The 25709-nt window shown below is 32.1% G+C and overlaps 3 protein-coding genes across 5 annotated transcripts; 1 reads left to right on the top strand and 2 right to left on the bottom strand.

The window, feature by feature from the left end:
• Window positions 1-6352: 6352 nt before the first annotated feature.
• LOC105775936 (AAA-ATPase At3g50940) lies at window positions 6353-8189 on the bottom strand. 2 transcript variants are annotated; one of them, XM_052622758.1, is made up of 2 exons: window positions 6716-8189; window positions 6353-6622 (listed from the first exon to the last, which is right to left on the bottom strand). In XM_052622758.1, the coding sequence occupies exons 1-2, from the start codon at window positions 8046-8048 to the stop codon at window positions 6471-6473; spliced, it is 1485 nt and encodes a 494-aa protein (XP_052478718.1). In that variant the 5' UTR covers window positions 8049-8189; the 3' UTR covers window positions 6353-6470. The 2 variants fall into 2 exon arrangements, with proteins under 2 accessions (XP_052478718.1, XP_012453877.1); XM_012598423.2 differs by having other exon boundaries at window positions 6353-6610; window positions 6716-8187.
• Window positions 8190-8579: 390 nt separating this feature from the next.
• Window positions 8580-11020, bottom strand: LOC105777690 (pentatricopeptide repeat-containing protein At1g80550, mitochondrial). Of its 2 annotated transcripts, none has more exons than XM_052622719.1 (2): window positions 10688-11020; window positions 8580-10597 (listed from the first exon to the last, which is right to left on the bottom strand). In XM_052622719.1, the coding sequence occupies exons 1-2, from the start codon at window positions 10747-10749 to the stop codon at window positions 9184-9186; spliced, it is 1476 nt and encodes a 491-aa protein (XP_052478679.1). In that variant the 5' UTR covers window positions 10750-11020; the 3' UTR covers window positions 8580-9183. The 2 variants fall into 2 exon arrangements, with proteins under 2 accessions (XP_052478679.1, XP_012456515.1); XM_012601061.2 differs by having other exon boundaries at window positions 10752-11018.
• Window positions 11021-19680: 8660 nt separating this feature from the next.
• LOC105776728 (3-isopropylmalate dehydrogenase 2, chloroplastic) lies at window positions 19681-24729 on the top strand. The gene is made up of 11 exons (XM_012599591.2): window positions 19681-20078; window positions 20705-20834; window positions 20938-21049; window positions 21447-21522; window positions 21625-21713; window positions 22224-22310; window positions 23221-23337; window positions 23453-23560; window positions 23658-23711; window positions 23827-23979; window positions 24449-24729. The coding sequence occupies exons 1-11, from the start codon at window positions 19865-19867 to the stop codon at window positions 24521-24523; spliced, it is 1215 nt and encodes a 404-aa protein (XP_012455045.1). The 5' UTR covers window positions 19681-19864; the 3' UTR covers window positions 24524-24729.
• The last annotated feature ends 980 nt before the right edge of the window (window positions 24730-25709 follow it).

Below are 25709 nucleotides of genomic sequence, written 5' to 3'. Positions count from 1 at the left end.
CTGAAATCTCAAAAGAGACCAAAAGAATGGGACAATCAAATCCAACCAAATTGATCCAAAGAAAAAAGAAATAAATAGCACAACCTTCGCAGTTGCAAAGGAAGACAAAGATGGAATCTTTCTATTTGAGAAGGTTAATTATCTTAACATTGCTCATGATGATTACTCTAGATTGTTGAATCGGGAGCTTCATTTCACATATCCCCACATGGAGATTTTTTTCTCAACATTCGAAAGTGGTGATTTTGGTATAGTGAAAATGGGAAATCAAGTAACAAGTAAGATTGTGGGTATGGGCAATGTCATCATGAAGATTAATATTGACTGTGAATCATATTAAAAGATGTTAGACATGTACCAAATATGCGTGTTAATCTTATTTCAGCTGGAAAACTAGATGACACTGGTTATATGAATCATTTTGTTTGAGAAAAATGGAAACTCGCTAGAAATAGCATGATCATTGCTAAAGGAAGCAAGCAAAGTTCCTTGTTCATAACACAAGGAAAGTTACGCACGAGAAAAGCCAATGTTGCGTATGATAACTCATGTTTAGAGCTATGGCATAAGAGGCTAGAGCACATAAGTGAAAAGGGATTACAAATCCATGCCCAAAAAGAGCTTCTTCTAGAGGTGAAAGGTAAATCACTTGAGGCTTGCATTCATTGTTTAGCTAGAAAGCAACAAAGAATTTCATTTTGTCGAAGTAATTAACCACATAGAAGAAAACATGTTCTTGATTTAGTGCATATGGATGTTTGTTCAATGACTGTACTAGGTTGTGCTCTAAACTTTGTCACCTTTATTGATGACCATTCAAGAAAAGTTTGGGTATTCTTTTTGAAAACAAAAGACCAGGTACTTGAGGCATTCAAGGAATTTCATGCTAAGGTGGAATGTAAGACTAAAAGAAAGTTGAAATGTGTGAGAGTTGATAATGGGGGAAAGTATCAAAGCCTTTTTGAAACATTTTACAAGTCGTATGGCATCAGGCTCGAAAAGGCTCCACCCAAGACACTACAATTAAATGGCATGGTTGAGAGGATGAATCGAACCATTAAAGAAATAGTTCGAAGGTGCTTTCAAATGCTAAATTGTCTAAATCTTTTTAAGGAGAAGTAGTGAAGACTGCCATCATTATCATCAATCATTCTCCTTCTAGTGTTTTGGATGGAGATATCCAAGAACATATATAAATAGGCCAGAAGGCATCATATGAATACTTTAAGATGTTTGGTTATCGAGCTTTTATCCACATTCCTAAGGACGAATGTTCCAAGCTTGATACAAAGACAAAACAGTGCATCTATCTTGGATCACCTCAAGACGAGTTAGGTTGCCGATTATGGGATCCGGTGAAGAAAAATATTGTTAGAAGTTAAGATGTTGTGTTTTTCGAGGACTATACCATTGAAGACGCTAAAAAACTAAGGAGCCCTGTGTCTAAGGTCAGTACTCGTATTGTTCATGATCCACTACCAATGGTAAGACATGAAACTATTGAAGACAGAGATACTGAAAACTAGAATAAAAATGACAAGTCATCAATAGAGAAATCATCAATAGAAATAAATGAAGATCAGCCTGTTGAGATAAGTAAACCAGAAGTTACACCTCAGCCAGAAGTAAAGATATTGGTACATGAAAGGAGACCACCTAATAAATATCCTTCAAGTGAGTATGTGACAGTCGTAAACAAAGAAGAGCCTTAAAGCTTTTATGATGCAATAAATAATTATCACAAAAAAAGAATGGTTAAAATTCATACAAGAAGAAATGCAATCTTTGCATGATAACCAGACTTATAATTTTGTGGAGTTACCCATAGGAAAATGTGTTTTGAAAAACAAATGGGTATACAAACTCAAAACTGAAGAGAACAACAAAAAGCTCAGACATAAGGCTAGAATTATTGTCAAAGGCTGTAATCATAAAAAAAAGGAATTAATTTCGAATAATTTTTTTTCATGTGGTCAAGATGTCATCTGTTCGAGTTATACTTGGTTTGGCTGACAGTTTAGACTTAGACGTTGAACAACTTGATGTGAAAACGAAATTTCTCTAAGAGAAGATTTATATGGAGCAACCTGAGGGGTTTATAATGCCAGGAAAAGAAAACTTAGTGTACCGACTCAAAAAGAGCCTTTATAATCTTAAAAAGGCACCATGACAATGGTACAAGAAGTTTGACTCTTTTATGACTCGGTAGTAATTTAAGAAGACCCACATTGAGTATTGTGTCTTTGTAAAAAGGTATGATGGTGGAGATTTTATCATATTATTGCTTTATGTTGATGATATGTTAATTGTTGGGCAAGATAAGAAGAAAACTACAACTCTTAAAAAAGCCTTAAGCAATTCCTTTGCCATAAAGGATTTGGGCCCCAAAAAAATAAATCCATAGAATTAATATCATTAGAAATTGTTACAAGAAGTTATCTATCTCAAGAACAATATATTGGGAAAGTTCTTCAAAAATTCAACTTGCACAAGTCTAAACCAGTTAATGTTCCACTTGCTGGACATTTCAAGTTAAGCAAAAGTCAAATTCTCACAAGTGAGAAAGAGAAAAAAGAAATGGAAAAAGTCTTATATTCATCTGCATTTGGGAGTCTTATGTATGCCATGATTTGTACCAGACTCGACATTGCCCATGCTATTAGAATGGTGAGTCAATTCCTATCGAATCCAGGTAAAGTCCAGCGGGAAGCTATGAAATAGATTTTTCGGTAGCTATGTGCCACATCAAAGAGATGTTTGTGCTTTGAAAAAGGGAAGCTAGAACTGAGTGGGTACACAGATGTGGATATGGCTGAAGAAGTTGACTCAAGAAAATCAATATCAGGGTATGTGGCTATTTTTTCAGGGGAAGTTGTCTCTTAACAGTCAAAGCTCCAAAAATGTGTGGCATTATCAATCATTGAAGTAGGGTATATTGCAGCAACTGAAGCGTACAAAGAGATGTTATGGATGAAAAATTTTCGGCTAGAATTGGGCCACAAGTAGGAAAAGTATGTCCTTAAATATGATAATCAAAGTGTTATTCGTTTAGCTAAAAATTTAGCCTATCACTCTCGGAAAAAACACATTGATGTACGTTATCATTAGATACGAGATGTATTAGAAGAAAATTTTCTTGAACTAAATAAAGTTCACACTGATGATTACTAGTCTGATATGATGACAAATGTGATTCCGACCAAAAAGTTTGAAGAATGTTTTCAAGGATCCAATTTGCTTGCTCCCCCACAATTAAGTCAAGAAGGGGGAGATTTGTTGGGTGCATCCTTCCTTAATTGGGAATTAAGGAGATGAACTTAATTGGGAATTAAGGAGATGAACCTTATTCCAAGAAAGGTGTATCACATGTTTGGGGGATGAATCAACTACAATCATGTATGTTAGTAACTCAATTTACATTTCCCAAGTTCATTCGTTTATGGTGGATTTGTCTATGAATGATGTCTTTTGGGAACCCCATTGCTCTATTATAAATATGAGATTTTGGGAAGGTTTTTGGTAGAGAGGGAGAAGCATAAAAACTCAATCACAAGTAAGTTCACCAAGAGAGAAAAATAGAGAGAGAGCCACCATTGTGTGAGAATTGTAAACCATCCTAATTGAATGAGATATTAATTGTAATCCTACTCATATAATAGTAGAAGACAAGTTTGCACTGGACTAAAGTCCTGCGGTTTTTCCCATTTGGGTTTTCCGCATCAACAAAATTTTTGTGTGTTCTTGTTCTCTTTAATTTTCACCTATTATTGCCCATTTCAATTACACAAAGAGAGAAATAAGGATTCTCTAACATACTCGGTTCTTCCCAACATCCTAAAGGTAAAATATATTGTTTTTTTGTAACAAAAATCTCTTTGTTTTTTTCGATTGTTTTCGATTCTTTTAGCCCTTTATTTGATTTAGATTTCTTTTAACTTTATCATATTATAATTAGAAGAATTTCTTTAAGAATAGAGCATTAAAGTAATAGTTTTTCAAAAATAATATTGAATTATATTCGAATAACAATTACATTAGAGAGATAGATTATAATTTTAATTAACGATAAGGTAATTTATGGCTAGCTAATTTTTTATTTCAATTTTTATTATAGTTTCCAATTTTAGTTTCAAATTTATATATTATTTTTAATAGTATTTTGTATTAATTTATGCACTAAAATTATTTTTTATTTCTTTAATAATAAATTTTTGTTTCATGTAATATAAAATAATTAAAATATTTTATTATAAGGTATTTCTTATCTATAAATTTTAATAATTTAAATTACAAAGAAAGTGCAATTCAAAATGAATATAAAGTATATTTCAGTATTTGATATCAACTTTTTTATTCAGGATTTTTTAGCTTTAATATAATAAAATATCTTTTAACTAGAGTCAATTTTTTTAAAACAATCTCATTATAGGTTCAGATTATATCTGCTCTTTTTGACAAAAATGCCTAGAATTACTCATAAACCTTCTCCAACCCATAAATAGAAGGGTAATATACTTCAGCACACTCGAACCCACATCCTCCTGCATTAACAACAATGTCTATTCCAATCGAGCTAAGACTCAATCGGCAAATTAGAGTCAATTTAAAATAATAATATTTTACTTATTTATATATATGAAACTAAAATTGGATCTAACTAATCAATATAAAAAACCATATTCGTAATCAAATTAAACATAAATTGAATTCTTTATATTCAAAACAATTTTTTTCGTTTTTAAATTTTTATAGAATCGTGTAGATTATTCCTTTTCGTTTTTTTAATTTTCTGACGAATAAAATTAAGCAAACGGTAAAATTGATCTAAACCTTCCTGGATATTCCCAAACAAGCTTATAGGAAATCGAGCATGGATGAACTGAAGAGAGAAAGGGAACATGGAACCAAAGTGGTTTGGGTAAAGGGAACATAGAACCAAAGTGGTTTGGGTAAAATTGAGGATAAGTTTTGTATGGTGGCCATTTTAGTCATTGAGAGTGTATAGCTCGTTTAAAGAATCCGTGAAACAACATAATTTCAAAAGGGAGAGAATGTTGTAGGTAAGATAAATAAGGTGGTCGTGGGGGTTGGTTGGGAGGTTGAGGGAATGGGCTCGGGAAACTTTTTTGAGGGTGGACTGGCATAAGTCACAACAGGCGAGGTCTTCGAGTAAGGCGAGCTTGTGGACTAGGTCAATGAGAAATCCAAATTGGTTCGTTAAAACGGTGATAGATGATGAGAGTTTGTAATTGTGGGGTGAGAATATTGAAGCAAGTTTTATTTTGGTTTAAGCTTTTGCTTTTTCTTTTTTCATAAACATAAAAAAGTTTTAACAAATGAATAATATAAAAAAAAAACTACGTTTAAAGAAATAGAGAAGAAAGGAAAACAAAGGGAGAAATAGAAGAGAATGGAAAATAAAGAAGAAGAAAAAAAGGAAAGTTAAAAGAACATAAAAGAAAAAAAGTCAAATTACTCAAAACAAAAAATATGGGGATCAATTGTATAATTTAACCTAAAATTTTTGTTTGAAATGATGATTTAACATGCCAAGTCAGCTTATCGTTACACCGTTAACAACATTTAACGGCTCAGTGACTAAAATGTTACAATATGATAACATAAATGACTAAAATATAACATTTCAAACATAAGTAACTAAAATGTAACCTAAGGAAAATAAAAGTGACTATTTCAATAGTTTGGCCCAAAATCTATTTATGCTACTTTGATAAACACTTTCATCATATAATATATATCGTATGTCATACAAAATTACTTTGAATAATTTTGTATTATTACTTAAATTATGATTTCAACTATGTTTATTAATTCATAAAATATTATTTACATTAAATATGTTATTTATTTTATCTTTTATCTTTAAAAAATGAATACCACGTGCAACACAAGTAAAGAAGAAAACTAGTAAATAATAATATGTGGTAGATTGAATTTTTTAAAAATTTATATTATTGGGGTAAAAAGAAGAAGCTAGATACATATTGTAGACCTCGCATGGAATTTTTCTTTTTTAATTAAGAATTTTATTTTATTTTCATAGAATTTCCACTTCTTTTGAATTTATCTATTTTACAAATTTACCTTACTATAAAATTTAGGAAAAATTTCATGATATTTGAAAATCTTCTAATATATTTAAAAACTTGAGAATTTTGTGGGTGTTTTTCTATTCTTAAAATGTCATTATTTTAATTTTATGTATTTTCAATAATATTATATATTCTAAAATTAAGATTCTTTTTACATTTTTCTTTTGAATTTTCACTTTTTATTTTTCTTATTAATGTGCCCGAAAAAGGATTATATGATATTCTGTGCCCAGTAACTATAAATATCAAACTCATAAAAAATAAATAAATATGGAAGTAATGACGGGTTACAACTTTGAAGGTTAAAAAAATATTTGATAAAAAAGAATTAGTGATTATTTCTTTCCAAAAATTAGTCTAGCGGCCTGAATGCCGAAAGCGACCACGTCCTCTTCTCCCTCTCCCTCTCCCAAGCCCACGGCTTGACTGGTTGATGGAAATTGTTGAGAATTGGACAGATGATGGTATGTTGACAGTCTCTTCCTCGCCTTTTTCTTCTGTAAAAAAACCTTTAAAATTATTATCATTACTACTATACTCAAGCTTTATAAGCTTATTTTTTTTATAATATTAATTTGTAACAGCATTGACTGAATAATTACTTTTTTCATGTAGGAATTTGAGTAAGCCTTGAAAGGCAGCCTCTGCATTGGAGTTGCTGTTCTTCTTCAACAACTCCCCTGCAACTTCTGCAGGGCTCACATTCACTTCCTCCAACAGCTTCTCAATCTGCTCGAAAACACCATGATCCCTAATCCCAAAATAGTTGAAGGCAAGCTGCTTGAATACGGATGCATTGCAGTATGACATGTGAACATGCATGTCCATCCGACCAGGTCTCACCAGTGCCGGGTCTAACCGTTTTTTATGATTCGTCGTGAAGATTATGATTCGTTCTTCACCACAGCATGACCAAAGCCCATCAATGACATTCAAAAGTCCAGACAATGTTATTTGATTATCACCTTGATTGCTATGAGCTTCGGCCTCCTCCGATTCTCGGTTTTCTAGCTCGATAGAGCAGTCAATATCCTCGACGACTAGTATGGACCGGCTAGAAATGGAGAGCAACAAAAACCGAAGATCCGAGTTATTACGGACGTCAGTAAGATCCAAGTCATAGATATCATATTTCAAGTGATTAGCCATTGCTGCTATCAAACTTGATTTGCCTGTCCCTGGAGGACCATACAACAGATATCCACGTTTCCAAGCTTTACCAACTCTTTTATAGTATTCTTCCCCATTTGTAAACATTTCAAGATCCTCCATTACAGCCCTTTTCAGCTCCCAATCCATAGCCAAACTGTTGAACGTCATTGGGTGTTTAAATATGACTACGTCGTCATCCCATCTTCCATAAACAACTGTGTGGAGTTTTATACTCTTATTCTCTTCTCTCATCAACTTTGCCCTTTCTAAAATGTAAGGCAAGTATGAATCAATCACTAAATCTTTGTTCCTCTTATGAAAACTTAGCTCATAGTGTCTAACTTCAGACCTTTGAGATGAATTAACATCCCCATGGTTGTGGGAAGGAACTTGGGAACAAACCAGTTTCCATTTCATCTCAACATTTTCATAAACATCGACCAATGTTCCACCTCGATCCATAGATAAAGATAAGTTGTTGTCCTTGTCAGTTTTGCCCACCTTAACTCTTTGGATGGAAGGGGTTGCAGTTTTGGTTCCCAAGTATGCATCAGCAGCTTCAAACACTTGGTTTACAACATGCCCTCTGAATTCATCTATCACAATTGTTAACTGAGAAGAGAAACGGTGAGATAGGCCCCGTAAGCGCATGGAAAAGTAGTTGGTGATTTCTGCTGGGAAGAAATCGTTGGCAATGGTACGAATCACCATTGCTGTGGCTGCTATGGAGGCTGCTGTTGATAAAAGGCCCTTGGTTTTCATCTCTTTCCTCTGAGACAACATTTTTGTGAAGTTTTGATGGTGGGTCTTGTTGAAAATATTTGTGTTGATGAAAATGTTTTCAGAGAATGTTTGTGAGGCTATAGGTAAAACCCACAAATCCTGGCTTTCATTTGAGATGGCTCACCAAAATTTATATGGAGCTTTGCTGACCATTTCAGAGGAGACTATAATATTTGGACTTTGACATTTCCTTTCCTTCTTCTCCAAGGTCTTGTGACATTTCTTTTGAATTGAATATAATAAATATGCAATACAAAAAATAATACCAACACAATATAAACAGAATGAATTCATCAAATTTTATATAAGTTGTTTAACATTTTAAAAACTTAGATAAATATTATGGATTTAATTTCATCCCAAGACCTTTTCAACCTTGACATTTCCATTCCTAATGTTTCAAATTAGACCGCTGACTTGGTTATAATGTCATAAAAATAACTAATGATTAAGTTTAGTTTGACCTCTATTAATTTTGAATTATCATGTTTAATACAATATTTGTGACATTAAATTCGTTACAACAAAGGATCCCCGTCAAAATAAATTCTTAATTGATATCAAAATTTAGACTACAAAATATAATACAAGATTATTGACATTTGTGATTAAAGATTAAGACTACAAAAATAATCTATAATTAAAATGATTAAAAATGAAAAAAGAAAAAAAGTGCTTCCTCAATATCAACGGGGATTTGGGGCCGCTGCTGAAACATGATAGTTTCTAATGTAAGAAAAGTCTCTTTTCTGAACCATCCTCATACCAAACGCCACCTTACTGCAGATTAAGCTCCATCCCAGCTCTTCTTAGACCTTAGGCAAAATCAGGCAGGCACCATCATCGGATGTACTTCACCTTTGGCACTCAGCAATCCTTAATCTTATCAAAACATGTTCACATGCCCTCATTCACGCTTAACTAAATCAATACTAGTATCCCACATTACTGCCCATAAAGTGTTATACTTTGGCCTACACTATCCAGCAAGGACTTTCTATTCTTTTCAACATATATAAAAGGCACTGCCCTACTGAGCATAATTCAGGCTCGCACACCCTCTTTCTTTTCATTTGAGAGCAGAATTTCAGTGGCAACTTCGTTTTCAAAATAATGTATAAGCATTTTGCAGTTATTAAGTGTGAGGTTCTCCTTGCAACAGCTTTGTTCCCAATTCTTCCCTTGGCTTAGATGAAATCCCTTTGGCTAACATTTCCTCATCATACTTCCGAGCCATATCTAACATGCCCTTTTCAATCAACGCATCAATCAGAGCATTGTATGCAAACTCATTCGGGCTACTTCCTAGTTCTTCCATCTTCTTCCAAACCATAAAAACCGGTCGAAGAAATCCCCATCTCCCAAACTTCCTCATAAGCATCACATATGTGTCCATCCTTGGCTGAACCCCATTCCTAATCATCAAATCAAACAACTTAAGTATCTCTTTAGGCTTCTCAAGAGACCCAAAAAAGCAATGGTATGTAATCACATCAGGTGCACAATCGTTCTTCAGCATTTGGTCAAGCACGGAATAAGCTTGCCTCACCCTCCCATTCTCAAGCAAAAGCTTTATAACCGTATTATAAGTGACAACATTCGGCTCACAACCCAAATCCCTCATCTCCCTGAATACCCCGACACCAAATTCCGCACCGTCTGAAACACCAATAGCACGAATTACAGTATTATACGCCACAACATCCAACTTCATCCCTTTCTTCTTCATCTCCTTATACAACTTCACTGCCTTCCACGGCTTCCCACACTTGCACATTATATCCATGTAAATAGAATAAGAATGCAAATCTTTCTTAATACCCTTTTTATCCATTTCTTCCCAAAATTCCCTACATTTACTCCACCACCCCATTTTAAACCACCCACGAAGAATCATATTATGAATCTTAGTATCATTCACATTAAAACCCAAGTCCTTACTTCTACCGAAAAAGCACAATTCATGTGCCTCAATTACATGCTTATACTCACAAAGTGCATCAACAAGGTTACAGAATGAAATATCATCCTTCAAATTGAATTCCCCTAATCTATCAAAAGTAGCAATAGCTTCGTTAACAAGATGGGCAGTTATATAACGCTTAAACATGATGCGAAACGTGGCATGATTGGGCATCGAATAAGGGTTGTTCTTCATTCTACGAACCAAATCCCATGAAAGATCAAACTCAAAATACTTACCCAAAATGTCCAACATCTTGTTGAAGGTGTCTGTGGTGTGGGTGAAGTGGCAAGCTGTTTCGACCCAATTGAAGAACTCAAAGGCGCGTTTCCAGTCTTCGGAGTAGCAAGAGAGGGTTTCGTGGACGGTTCGGTGGTCGACATGGGATTGGTCCGGGAGGGGATTTGGGGACTGAGAGTGGAAATGAGGAGTGGCGTTTGGGAATATAGAGTGAGAATTAGAGGAAAAGAGTCGATGAATTGGTGAAATCAGTGAAAAGGGGCTGAGGCGTTTTGCGGAGATTGAAAAAATCATTCTTGCACAACCATGGACTATGGCCATCCAAGCCAAGCCTCTGTCTTGAAACCTGCAAGAAACCCAAAAAGAGAAATCAGTGAGAAAAACAAAGAAGGAGAGGAATTGGCTTAACTTCTCCGATTGAGTTCAGAAACGGAACTCTGGGACTCCGTTCGACGATCCGAACGGTGACGAGGCGTATTCGGACAAGGGGAACAACATACCAACGACCGAAGACGATCCGACGGTGTAGGTTGGAGATCGGAGAAAGAAAAGGTTCAAAGCTTTCGCCTTTGTTTCATGAAGTTTGGGTCCGGTTCTTGGTGATCTGACTAGATAGAATTGAAGAGTGAAAAAAGAAGAGCTCCATGGTGATGACGGTCGACCGGTTGCGGCGGCGTTAAGTGGGAAGAAAAAAAGAAAATAGGGTAAAAAAGGAAATAAAGTAAAGAAAAAAATTTTGTGTAAAAAGCTTTCAAGCTTTAAAAAGAAATTAAGTTCTGTTTTGTTTTGTTTTTTTAATTAGGTAGTTAAATTGTTAAAATGTACAGAAAAGAAAAAGACTCTTTAATAGTTAACTTTAACACTTGACTGTTAAAGTTAACTGTCTCAAGTTTTTTCAATTAAAGGTACTCGAGTCATAATCACGATGTAAATTAGAGACAATTAACTTTGACGGTCAACTGTTAAAGTTAACGGTCAAATGGTTTTTAATACATTTTAACAGTTCAAGTACTCAATTAAATGTAAAAAGAAAAAGTAAGAGTTTAATTGTTTTTTTTAATTCAAGAATTTTTTAATACATTATAAAAATTTAAATATAAAATTAATAGAAAATAAGAGTTTAATTTTGTTTTAATTTAAGAATTTTTAATACATTATAAAAATTTAAATACAAAATTGAATAAAAAATAAGAGTTTAATTTTTTTTTAAATTAAGATTTTTTTTATGCCCATAAGACAAGATAAATAAAAAAAATTTTCTCGAGTTCATTCCCTCAACCTCCTAACCAACCCCGATGACCACCTTATTTACCTTACCTACAACATTCTTGCCATCTCGAAATTACGTTGTTTCATGGATTCTTCAAATGAGCTCGACACTCTCAATGACTAAAATGACCACCATATGAAACTTACCCTCAACTTTACCCAAATCAGTTTGGTTCCATGATTCCTTTCTCTATCCGGTTCATCTATGCTCGGCTTCCAATCAAGCTTGCTTGGGAATATCTAATAAGGTTTAAATTAATTTTTTGCTTAATTTTATTTGCCAGAAAATAAAAGGAAAGGAAAGGAATAATCTACACGATTCTGTCAAAATTTGGAAAGGGAAAAAATTGTAACGAATATAAAAAATTCAGTTTATATTTAGATTTGATTAAGGATATGGTTTTTTATATGGGTAAACTACCAAAATAGTCACTTTTATTTGGCTCATGTTACATTTTAGTCACTTATGTTTGAAATGTTACGTTTTAGTCACTTATGTTATCACGTTGTAACATTTTAGTCATTGAGCCGTTAGTTTACATTAACATTGTAACGATGAAAGCGATGTGTACGTTTATTCACCATTTCAAACAAAAATTCTAGGTTAATTTATACAATCGGTCCCATATTTTTTCGTTTGGAGCAATTTAATTTTTTTCTTTTATGTTTTTTTTAACTTTCTTTATTTTCCATTCTCTTATGCTTCTCCCTTTGTTTTCCTTCATTCTCCATTTCTTTCAACGTAGTTTTTCTATGTTTTATTTTTTTGAACAATTTAATTTTTCCGAGTGAGGCGAGCTTGTAGACTAGTTACAAATGGAAAACATAGAAAAACTATGTTAAAAGAAATGAAGAAGGGAGGAAAATAGAGGGAGAAGCATAAGAGAATGGAAAAAAAAGTTAGAAGAACATAAAAGAAAATTTTTAAATTGTTGAAAATGAAAAAATATAGGGACCAATTGTAGAATTTAACTTAAAATTTTCGTTTGAAATGATGATTTAACGTGCCACTCAGCTTATCGTTACACCATTGTCGGCAATTAACGACTCAGTGACTAAAATGTTACAACACGATAATGTAAGTGACTAAAATGTAACATTTCAAACAAAAGTGACTAAAATGTAATCTGAGGCTAACAAAAGTGACTATTTTGGTAGTTTACCCTTTTTATATTGATGAAATACATCTAGTTTTAGTTTCAAGATTAGGTTATATTCAAATCGAGATTTGATTAAGAATTATTGGTATTCGATTTTGAGTGAAATTCAATTTAGGAATCATGTGAAAAAAACAAGGACTTGGTTTATTCGGTGGGCAAAGATTATGTTTTTACAGTGAAGAATATGTTAAGAAAGAAAAAATAAAGGGGGAGAAGAATGGAAGAAAAATAAAGAAATAAAAAGAAAAATATTAAGTTGTTCAAAAAAATAAAAGTACATGAACTAGTTGTGAAATTTGGCCTAAAATTTTAGTCTGATATGATGAAATAACGGGCCACGTCAGATTGTCGTTACACCTTTAACAACAGTTAACCAAAATGTGACAAAATGATAATATAAATGACTAAAACGTAATATTTCAAATATAAGTAACTAAAATGTAACATGAGACAAACAAAAGTGACTATTTTAATAGTTTACCTAAAAATAAAATGTCAACATTCATATTTAACATATATAGTGAATCTATTATTATATTGGATTAGTAGTCATCGATCTTTATTAAAATCGAGATTCCTTTTCCAAATCAAATCAAAAACTTTATCTTTTAAATAAAATTCGATATTTTGTCTTAATCAAAGTTAAAAGAGATATTTTGTTTTGGAATAAAATGTGTTTTACTCTAAAAATATGTAAATAAATAAATACTTTTTTTCATGGGATCACATTTAATTATTTAAATGTCAAAATTAAATTCGTATTTTAAAATTTGAAATAATACATATTTAAAGATGTATCAATTTTAAGCGTTGCAATGTTAAAATTTATGTTTTTCTTTAATAAAGATTTTAAAAGATTCATTTTAAAGCAGTTGCTTTATAAGTAATTGATCACAACAGATAAAAAGAATCGGTTGCGATTCTCTCAATTTTATTAAAATAAAATCCCATATTTTTTTATTTTACAAATCAATATAGATTGATTGAACCAATCCAAACATAAAAGTGTTTTTGAATTTTGCACACATAAATGGCACCCTTAAAAATGTATGGCTGTTGGTAGTTTTCCTAAAATTAGTATTTATATAAAAAATAAAATTTAACATAAAAATAAGCTATCACCTGTCAGTAAATTAAATTATCCTCGTCAACTTTTGTTTTAGACCTTATAATATAATATATATACTAATTTTTTACCATTTTAGACTTTGTAATATAATATATACTAACCTTTTACATGTGCAATACATGAATTGATCGTATGCATTTTAACTCAATTTTATCATATGATTGATAATCAGTGTATTACTATAATCTCTAGAGTTAACACCTTTAGTAAATGCTAAATCTGAATATTCGCACGGAATTTATTTTCAAAATCATTTATTTCATGTGGATAATATAACATCATATAAAAATATAAATAAAATAAATAGAATTAAATTAAAAGCAAAAACTAAACTTAAATAAAGTAAATTTAACTTTAAGAAACATCAAATTTTAACTCAAAATTTCTTCAATTAAAAGAACCCAAATTTTTTGAATTTATCGAAAACAAAATTTCTCAAAATTTGTATCTCTTGCTTAACTTATTGAGCTTAATAGGAAGTTGAATAACTTGATTTTGATTATCATTTTTTGGTTCTATCTGTCTTTTCACGTAATATTATATTATCCATGTGGAATTGAATATTTGAAGAAAAAATCACGTGTCAATTTTTATTGGTTAATTTAGTATTTACTATGGGTGTTAACTTCATGTACCATAATAATACACAAATTGATAGTTCATGTACCACATTAAACATTTTCAAAGTATAAATCAAATAATACACAGATTAATAGTTTAGGTATTACATCGACATTTTAAAATATAGATACCACATTGAACATTTATAAAAATATAGATGCCAAATATGACATTATCCCAAAAGTAAATTAAAGTTCTCATATGATGTAGTTTTTCTTAACCACAATCCAAAGTCAGATGCATTAACCAAAGTCAAATATCTTAGAAATTAAATTTAAGAAAGTCGGAAACAATCGTCCAAACCAATGGTCAAATTGCTCCCTAGGACTTTGTCCATACCCTTAAACAATTTTTTTTTTCTTTTTAGTAAACACATTGGCTAAACTTTTCTTTTCACCTTTTTTGAAACAGTTTGTTTTTCAGTAGTGTCGAAAATGGTAATTTTGAAATTCATTTTCGATGTCCGAATTCATAAATATTATTATTTAATATTTACGAGTCTAATTTATTAATATGTTGAGTTATGGTTTAGTAATTTCATTGAATTGAATAGTTAATTAAAGTATAATGACTAAATTATAAAAGTGGTAGAAATTAATCGCTATAATTTTTATTCAATTGAAGGACCAATTGAACAAATTTACCATTAGATTATGGCCAAATGGTGGTCGGTAATGATTGGAATGCATCAACTTTGATTAAGCATTGTTAATGTTGTTTAATTAAGTTTTTTAATTAATTAATTATAATTTATTTAGTTTAATTAAAGTATAAAAGAAAACAAAGTGGTTATCATCTTTATTCTCCTTCTCTTCACCGTATACACACCAAAGAAAACCTAAAGGAAACCATTTAAGCTCGAAGACATTCGGCTCTTTATTAATAGGTGAAGTTTAAGTTTTTTTTTTTGTAATTTTTATATTTTTGAGGTATTAGAAGCTTGATTTAGTTAGCTCATATATCAATTTGTAAAATTGATAAAGTTTTTAAAAGTTTCTATTGTTGAATACTTGATGACATTGGCGTTAATGTGTTAGACTTTAAACTTAGATATGAAAAACATATGATTTGTATTTTGTAAAGTTTCATTGTTAGTTTTTAACATAAGGAGTAAAGTGCATGAAATTTGAAATTAATGCTAAATTTCTATAATTATAGATAACAGAGGGTTGTAGAATGATGAAATTGAGATAAATTTAAAATCAAGGCTCAAATTTAAAAGATATTGCAATTTCAGCTTTAGGGATTAAATTGAATAAAATGTAAATTTTAGGAAACATTTGAAAAATGAAATTGAACTAACATATGCATAGAATAGGATGTTGTAAGGTAATTGGAATTGATAAATTGAAATTATCATATATATCGGGATTTGAATCAACCGGAGGATAATCGAGAAAAAGACAAAATTGCGAATTAGTCATCGATGTTTCATTTGTTTTGGTTTTTTCCAGGTAAGTTCATATTGTACTTAATATGTTATTTGTGTTATGTTTGAATTATATTATAACATTTATTAGTTTAAGTTAATTGTAATTTGATAATGTTGGCATCTAAAGGACTAAATTGTAAAGTATGGAAAATATGGTTATATTGAATAGATGCAATGTATTGAATGGATGTGAAATTGTTATAGAATTGAACGTTATGTATATGATTATATTACAATATTTGAAATGGTACGGAAATGTAACAGTGCCATTGTGAAATTAGTAAACGATTTGGATACGAATGACATGTCATTAGAGTCTAAACGGAAAAAGGAAATGGTTCAATCGAAAAGAATGAAAACAAGTGTTTGACTAGGGATTAATACGATGGCTTGAGATCCAACATATGTTGTAGATTCTCTGGAGCTAGTGTTAGCAACATCTAATTAAGCTCGAGTGAGCAACCCTGGTCTGGAGCTAGTGTTAGCAGCCCGAATATGTTAGCTTGTGTGAGCAAATTAGTCCCATGTATCCGAGTTCAATTTGCTATAGTTCTCTTGGCGAAAACAAAAGTTAAAATGAAAAGTAGATTGAATGAATGAATTATGGAATCATGTTATAATTTTTTATCAGGTAAATGATCTAACCTTGAATGTATTTGTTGATGTGTATATGAAATCAATAGGATGCCAAAGGATTGTCATGCTTATTTCAATATGTTTTAATAGCTTAAATTGTTGAATTATCAATATAAGTTGAGTAATTTCATTTGGACTTACTAAGCATACTAAATGCTTATGTATTCCTTTTCCTTGTAGATTTTTGGTTTGAGGAACATGTCGATCAAATCACCTCGAAACTCACACTATCCTGCTATTAATTCGGTAGACTATAGCTCGCTTTAAGTTCGGTTATGTGGTATGTACATATGTGCTATATATATATAAGTCTACTTGGAAATAATAGTTGGTTGAAACTTGGTTAATGGTTGTGTTTAAGAAAGTTGATGTTCATATTATATATGTGTATGTTTGATATCATGTTGAGTTATAAATGTAGCACATGAATAACAAATTTTGAAAGTGAAACGATTTGGTTAAAATGATGGAATTGAATGGTTAAGCATGAATGGTTTGTGATTTCATAGGTAGAAATGATATGTTTAAGTGTATAATTGATGTTTAAAGGTTTGGTTGATTGAGGAATTGTTGAATGTCAGTTTAGGTGTGGTCTTGGACTGTTTTATGAAGGTTTTTAGAATATTTTTAAGCACCACTTGATTGTGGATTTATATTTCGTCACTTAACTTGGTATTTTCGCACTAACATTGTTAATTTGTGTTGATGTAGTATTGATGACCAATCTTATAGTGACACATAGCAGTCTCTCAATATGACACATGTCAGACATAAATTAATTTTAAAAAATATATAAATTAATTTAAAAAGTATAATTTTCTGGACAAGTTCAAGTGCTAACAATGTATTCTTTCGAAAAAGTTCAGGTACCAACTAGATACTTTTGAACTAGTTTAGGGGGGTAAACTATACGTTAACCTTTAAAAAATTAATGTTATTGGGGCAATATGTATAACATAATACAAATTTAAATGCCAATTAGATGATAAAAAAGTTCAAATACCAATCAAATATTTTTAGAAAAGTTTAAGAGTAAACTTCGTATTAACCTTATTACATAATATATATGAAATAGACCTGTCCATGGGTCGGGCGACTCGGCCCGGCCCGATGGCCCGCCCGAAATATGGGAGGGTTCAGGTAAAAATATAGGCCCGAAATATGGGCTAGGGCAAAAAAACGAGGCCCGTTTAAAAAATGGGCCGGCTCGGGCTCAACTTTTTTGGCTCGAGCAGGCCGCCCTACCCGAATATAATAAATATATATTTTTTATTTTTATTTTTTAATTTTAAAATACTTTAAAAATATTTTTATTTTTTTATTTTTAAAGTATTTTTTTGTGTTTATTAAAAATCGGGTCGGGCTCGGGCTTATTATTTTTTTCCCGGGCCGAGCCTGGGCAAAATTTTAGGTCCATATTTCGGGTCGGGCCCGGCCTAAGAGGCGGGTCGAAATTTTTTTCGGGCCCAACCCGAACCCGACCAGGCCCGGCCCATGGACAGGTCTAATATGAAATGATATATATGATTTTTTAGTATGTTTGTGAAATAAATTTTTTATGATATTTTTCATTCAATTTCAGGCTTTTTACAAAAATATTATAAAAAAATAAAAATTTACCAAAATATAATCCCTTTTTTTTATTTACTAAAATATTATAAATTTTTTTTATTTACCAAAATATACAAAAAAAACAGAAAAAAACAAAAAAAAAACTGACACAGATCAGGCCAATGCCATTGGCGGCACCAATGTGCCAAAGGACTAAAATGTGACCACTTGTAGTTTCAAGGACCTGCCATGCAAATTTACCATTTTGAATTTTGAAAGTGAATTGCTCCTGTTGTGCGCACTAAAATTGAAATGTGGCTAATTTCCTTCTAAGCCCTCCTTATTTATTATTTACTTTTTATTCCCTTCAACTCACTTTTTATTTAATAAACAAGCCGTCAACCTATTTTTGTATTTAAATAAGCTCTTAATTTATGATTTTTACTCATAAAAGCCATTTATTTTATTATTAAAGTAAATATGTTTTACCTAAAGTAAAGCTATTTAAAAAGTATAAACTAATTAGCATTTTATGTATTATTTTAAGTAATTTGATGAGAATAGTTTATAATTATACTTTATTTTTCTATTTGGGTTACATTTATAGGTGATCAGTTTTATTATTACTTATAGTTAAGTGATAATTAAGATACTTAGAATTCTAATTAAGTAATAACTCTATTTTAATTTAATAAACTATTCTCATTTAATAACTACATTTTAAATTAATAGAAATACCACCATGCCTTATTGAAAAACCGAAGTAATAATAAAACTGATCACCTATAAATGTAACCCAAATAGAAAAATAAAGTATAATTATAAACTATTCTCATCAAATTTAGTAAATTTTTAAATAAACTATTCTCATCAAATTACGAAAATAATACATAAAATGCGAATTAATTTATACTTTTTAAATAGCTTTACTTTAGGTAAAATATATTTACTTTAATAATAAAATAAATGGCTTTTATGAGTAAAAATCATAGATTAAGAGCTTATTTAACTACAAAAATAGGTTAAGGGCTTGTTTATTAAATAAAAAAGTGAGTTGAAGGGAATAAAAAGTAAATAATAAATAAGGAGGGCTTAGAAGGCAATTAGCCACATTTCAATTTTAGTGCGCACAACAACAGCAATTCACTTTCAAAATTTAAAATGGTAAATTTGCATGTTAGGTCCTTGAAACTACAAGTGGTCACATTTTAGTCCTTTGGCACATTGGTGCTGCCAATGGCATTGGCACCATTGGTGCCGCCAATGGCATTGGCCTGATCAGGCTGTGTCAGTTTTTTTGGGTATATTTTGGTAAATAAAATTTTTTTATAATATTTTAGTAAATAAAAAAAGATTATATTTTGATAAATTTTTATTTTTTTATAATATTTTGTAAAAAACCCTTCAATTTCTCATCAAAATTCTACTTTATGTTATAATAATCTTTTTCTTTTTTTTAAAAATTGCATGAGGATACTTGCTTTAAAAAAAATTTGAACCTGTAATTTGGTCTGAATAAAATATTAAATCACATTTCATATATTTTTTTAATTACTTATTACCTGGTTTAAAATTTTTATATATTAAATAAAATTAATTAATTATAAAAATAACAAACCAAAGCAGGAGTTTCACAAAAAAAGAAAAAAAAGAAAAAAAAAGACCAAAGCAGGCAAGGTCATATTCCCTAGTAAGATTAGACTGTCTGGGAGTGACAGCGTTGTTTGGTTGTACAACACTCAAGAGATTGACTGCTCTGAAGTCTGAAGAGAAGAGAGCTGTTTAATCTTATTCTCGCTTCCATTTCTCCTCCAAATGGCTGCTTCCGTTCAGCTAAATCTCCGTTCCTTCAAAGCCCCCTTTAATCTTAAACCCATTGCCAAACAGTTCTCCAGACCCGGCAGGATCAGGTGCGCCGCCACCACACCAACCAAACGCTACAGCATCACTCTTCTTCCCGGAGATGGTATCGGCCCTGAAGTCATCACCGTCGCCAAAAACGTCCTCAAACTCGTTGGCTCTCTCGAAGGTTTTCTTTCCTTTCCTTTCCCCGTTTTCCCTCTTTTCAGTCATTCATTCCTTTCCGTTTGGTCACTGATAAAGCGAATCAAACCAACGGAAAATAAAAGGGCGTGATTATGCATGTCTGAAGTGAAAGTTCCTGGGAAAATATGGAATTTGAACTATAAAGTGGACTGGGACTGTGGAATCTAAGCAGAATATCACTGATAAATACGAAACCCATAAAATTACACATATGTGTAGATATATGACAGTATAGGTTTTCGAATCAATGTGTTGACCAAGAAAAACGAAATGTTTTAGGATATAAAATATATTATATGAATAAAGGTTTATTCTCTTTAGTTGTTTTTATTTCATGATGTTTAGATATATAGGATTTTAAATAATTTTTTTATTACTAGATTTTTTGTTTTAAATTCCCTCTGCCTCATCTGTTCTCATTGTTGACAAGATAGAGGTCAAATGAATAGCTACATTTGTTTGGGCTTTCACAAATATTCTCATGTTAAGCTTTTCTTTCCCTTCCTTTTTTGGTCCTTGAGTTTCATAATTTGTTGTTTTAACTAAGAAATGTTTAGATTTCATATAATGGACTTTCTTTATTACTACATATGCTATGACATGTATTAGGGATTGAATTTAGCTTCCAAGAGATGCCCATGGGGGGAGCTGCTTTGGATTTGACTGGAGTACCATTGCCTGAGGAAACCCTTTCTGCCGCACAAAGAGCTGATGCCGTTCTCCTTGGCGCAATTGGAGGGTATTCTCCTATATAATACTTATTAATTATTTTCATAGACTTCTTGGGTCTTCTCTTGTTGTTTACTTTTTCTTAACTCATTTACTACTTCATTTGCTTCAAGGTATAAGTGGGATAAGAATGAAAAACATTTGAAGCCTGAGACTGGTCTGCTTCAGCTTAGAGAAGGACTTAAAGTCTTTGCAAATTTGAGGCCAGCTACTGTTTTGCCACAGGTAACTGTGTTTTAGTTTATCTGTATGAATTCTTCTTCATATTTCAACTATATAATCACTTCATTTGCAAACTTAATGAGTTTAATGAATGTTTTGGAATTGGGTAAAACTTGTAATTATTAATTTTTTTTTTGGGGGGGGGGCGGGGTTGAAATTCAATCTGTTTGCCTTCTATGTTTTGGCCTTCTTTTTTTGCTGAAGCTATCACGATTGTTTCACTATTCACCTTTGGACGGTGTCAGAGTGAATTGCTTATCTCTAAGAAAAGAAATCATTCTACATTATTATGCATGCATGCTTGTAATCTGGGACTGTGGAAGCAGGTGTCGCTTGCGTTTCTTTTGTTTGCAATATTTGGTTCATTAAAATCTAACCTCTATTTTATTTGCCTTTTCAGTTAGTGGATTCCTCAACTTTGAAGAAAGATGTTGCTGAGGGTGTTGACCTTATAGTTGTAAGGGAGCTTACGGGAGGTCAGTACCAAAAAAAAAATGCCAGTTTCTTTTCTCTGATTCTGCTATTACCCTGCCTATTTTCAATGTCAATAATCGTCATTGATCTTATACTGGAATCAGGTATTTATTTTGGAAAACCAAGGGGATTTGGTACCAATGAAAAGGGTGAGGATATTGGCTTCAACACTGAGGTGTATTCTACTCATGAGGTATGACTTTATAGAGGTACATTTTTTTTGTATGGTTTGCTCTTAGTTGAAAATACCCAAAATTTGTATGGTTGACAACCTACAGTACATGTTTGTTTTCCTTTTCTGGCCAATATGGACAATTTCCTTATGATCCTGAATTTTTTGTTGAATACTTCAACATTGAGAAGTAGACAATTTGATATTGTCCTTTTGTTTAATGAAAAATAAAAATAAAAGAAATGAAAGACAAATTCAATCTGGTAGGCCTTTTTTGTGCCTACTGCATTACAAGCAAGTGCACTTAGGTGCACTAGGCTTGTGCCTTGCCCGAAACAGTTTGATGTGCTTTTGTTGTCTACTGCTGCTCCATAGCACCTAGGTGTAAACCCTGACGACATTGTCCGCAAAGGCTATCTTATGTTTGACTTGTGAAGTGTGGTCTTGTCATTTTTCTTCAAATTTCTTGGTATGGTTTCTTTTTCATGTAAGTACCTTTTAATGATTGAAAATTAAACAAATGGATGCCAGATTGATCGTATTGCTCGTGTTGCTTTTGAGATTGCTCGCAAGCGGCGTGGACAACTCTGTTCTGTTGACAAAGCTAATGTTTTGGAGGTTTGTTGTAATGTTATCAATCTTGTTTATTGCATCTTGTACAAAATGTAGAAAAAGTATTGGGTGTTGGTTATTACATCATAATGTGCCTTTTTGTCTATATTATCATCCTTAGTATTAGGCTATTAAATTGTCCTCTAATTTTTTTAATGTTTTTAACTAATAAATTATTTAAGAGATTGAAGTTATGTTATAATCCTATAATTTAGCCTTCTATTTTGTGATCAATGAACTTGTTTCATAAAGTGCACTTCAGACTATCTTGGTTTAATGCATGGAAAATTCTCCTCTTTTGTCTGTATTTGCTGGAACTTTTGTGGGCTCTGTAGTTTAGTGTAGGCTCCATAGTATATGAAAGGAACTGCTGCCAAGCAAGTCCGTTGCGTAAAAGAATTTTACTGCACTTAGGATGGAATAAGAAAGCTGCTTCTAAATTACACTGCTGTGATCACATTTCAATTGACTTGAGGGCAATGATGAAAACTTCTTACATATCATGAACGTGTTGTAATTTTAAATCCAGCTTATGCAGGGATGAGGTACAAGATTCTGGCCTTATGTTGTAAAACAGTGTGTTAAGTTTATCTGTCAAATATTAGACCTGACAATCCATGTATGTGTGTTGTCTTTCGTGTTTTTTCCCCATGTCAAAGCATAAACACAACAGGTATTATTAATGTGTCAAAATCCAAAACACAAATATGACACGTGTAGTAAACGTGTCATGTTAATTAGGTTTAAACTTGTCATGTAGTGTTTATCAAATTGTTTTCGTGTTTTTTGAACATGTTGTGTTCGTTTCGTCTTTTCTATCGTTGTGTCCAAAATTTCAAGGTCCAGAATTATTAATTACAGTTGCATTAGCCTTTTCTCATGTAATACATTTAGTATTTTCTGTTCCATTGTCCAGGCATCAATGCTTTGGAGGAAAAGAGTTACGGCAATTGCTTCTGAATATCCTGATGTTGAGCTCTCACACATGTATGTTGACAACGCAGCAATGCAGCTTGTTCGCTATCCAAAACAGGTTTGTTTTGAAAAGAGAGAGATGATTTTCCTTCTCACTTTTCTTAGTCCCAATAAATGAGCACTATTCTTTATACTAGAAAAGCTTACAATGCTTGAAAATGGAAATTGTGCAGTTTGATACAATTGTGACCAACAACATATTTGGTGATATTTTGTCTGATGAAGCTTCAATGATCACTGGAAGCATAGGGATGCTTCCGTCTGCTAGTCTTGGTGAATCAGTATGACAATTCATTAATCTCTTTGCGGATTGGTTTGAGAATATTGGTGTTTGTATATTCATTCTCTTTGATTATATTGGTATTTTCACTTGCACAGGGACCTGGACTCTTTGAGCCTATTCATGGTTCTGCTCCTGATATTGCTGGACAGGTTGGATTTAACCCTTTTGCTTAGTTTTTAGAGTTAAAGCTTAATTATCATTTTCCATCAAACTGAAGATGGTGAGCCTCTTCAGAATGTGAAATGTGTTTCTTCTGACCGGCAGGACAAGGCAAACCCGCTTGCAACAATTCTCAGTGCTGCAATGCTTTTGAAGTATGGCCTAGGGGAAGCAAATGCTGCAAACAGAATTGAGAACGCAGTTCTGGATACTCTTAATAGGGGTTTCCGAACAGGCGACATATACTCCACTGGAAATGTATATAGGCTTCTTATCCCAAAACTCCTCTTTTCGTTGCTGTCTTCTTTTCTTTGTTTTTTTTTGGAAGGCAAAAATATAGCTCCTCTTCTATTTTGACCAAAAAAATTTAGTTATCTTAGTTCTCTACTGAATTTTGTCGCAGGGGAAGAACTCTAATTACAATGGCATATAAAAAATGTCTTAAGATAGTTATCTTAGTTCTTATTAATGAATTTAGAACGTAACCATCTCAGTTGTCTTGAATTGTCAAGAGAAAAGTCGCAAAGATTGTATAGAAATGGCAAACATGATTTGGCTATCTGTTATTTTCTTTTTACCGTTTCTCTTGCTCCTTACCTCATAAATTGTTTTAATTTTAATTTTGTTGCATCATACGTTTGTTTTTCTTGCTCATTTCCACCTGATGTTTTACCTTCATGCCAATGTACAGTTCTAAATGTTGTTTGCTACTTCATTCCATGTGCAGAAACTAGTCGGCTGCAAGGAGATGGGAGAGGAAGTACTGAAATCAGTTGACTCACCAGTTCCAACTGCTATATGAATAAAAAACAGCTGAGTACCAAAACAGGAGGCCTCCATCTGGGTTAGCCATTTTTTTCTCTTCTTTTCTGAGTTTTCAAAGCTCTTGTAGACCGGCTCTTCATAGTTAAAAAGGGTTTAGTTTTTTGTATTGGAGTCAAAGCTCCATTTATGTATAACTCATAATTTTCTGTATACAGTTTTTGGAGGTTGCGATTTCTGTTTTTAGCTAGGGAATTTGTGACTTAAAACTTGTCCAAGAGCTGCAATTGGTTACTCGAGCTTGACAGTTTGCTCGAGGGTTTGGATAGAATTATTAGGGTGCAAAAAATAAAACTAAATAAATAAGAAAGAAAGAAATGAGCTGGCCCTTGGGTGGCTTTTTTTGTCTGCCTAACTTGGCTTCACTTTAAAAGGGTCAATCTATCATCTATACCATCATATAAGGTTTTTATAGAAAATTGATGTCAGGATAGAAAATGTGAACTTCTCTAAAACTTTAATTTAATCGTCTCAATCAAATTTCATTCGATTTTTATATTTCAAATTTTTAGGGTGTTTGTAGTGGTTTTGTAAGGATAGACAATTTTGTTAATATTTTGCCCCTAATGTGATTAGTCATACATCCTAGGCCCTATCATAGACTGCGCATTTAATTATATGAAATATGACAGCCAATTCTGGGAAGTAAACTACTTAGGCTAAAAATTTTCTTTTACCCACAAAATTTTGCAGACTGCTTTAAGTGTCAAATTAAGAAGGAATATTATTATTTTGCATGTGTATTCGATTTGGGTTTTGGTGTCTTGATCTGAAAGCAATTAGAAAAATGCACCTACCCCTCTTTAATTCTTCCATCTTTTACTTTTTTTATTGAGATCAGAGTTGCGACACTTGCAAAGGGCTTTAGGGCTCGAAAGTTATGGAGAAAGAAAAAAAAAGATTGGGGGAAGTAAATAAACATAGCTCGAAGTCGGTCATATATAATAAGTGGCAGCGGTTCTTGTTGGAGGGTTTCTTGAGTGAACTTTGCTCGAACTGGGAGATCAAAGGTTGCATCCTAGGTTGAAATTTTTGAGAGGTAAGATGTCGGCCTTCCGCGTGGATGGCGGGGGTTGTGGCCACCCATTAAGAGAAGCGTCAATAGAGAGAAAAAAGAAAATATTGTTTTAGATGAAAGGAGAAAAAGCATCAATTAAGATATATAT

The sequence above is a fragment of the Gossypium raimondii genome, chromosome 10 (assembly GCF_025698545.1).
Source record: "Gossypium raimondii isolate GPD5lz chromosome 10, ASM2569854v1, whole genome shotgun sequence".
NCBI classification, from domain to species: Eukaryota; Viridiplantae; Streptophyta; class Magnoliopsida; order Malvales; family Malvaceae; genus Gossypium; species Gossypium raimondii.
This window is presented reverse-complemented; position numbering and strand designations above follow the sequence as displayed.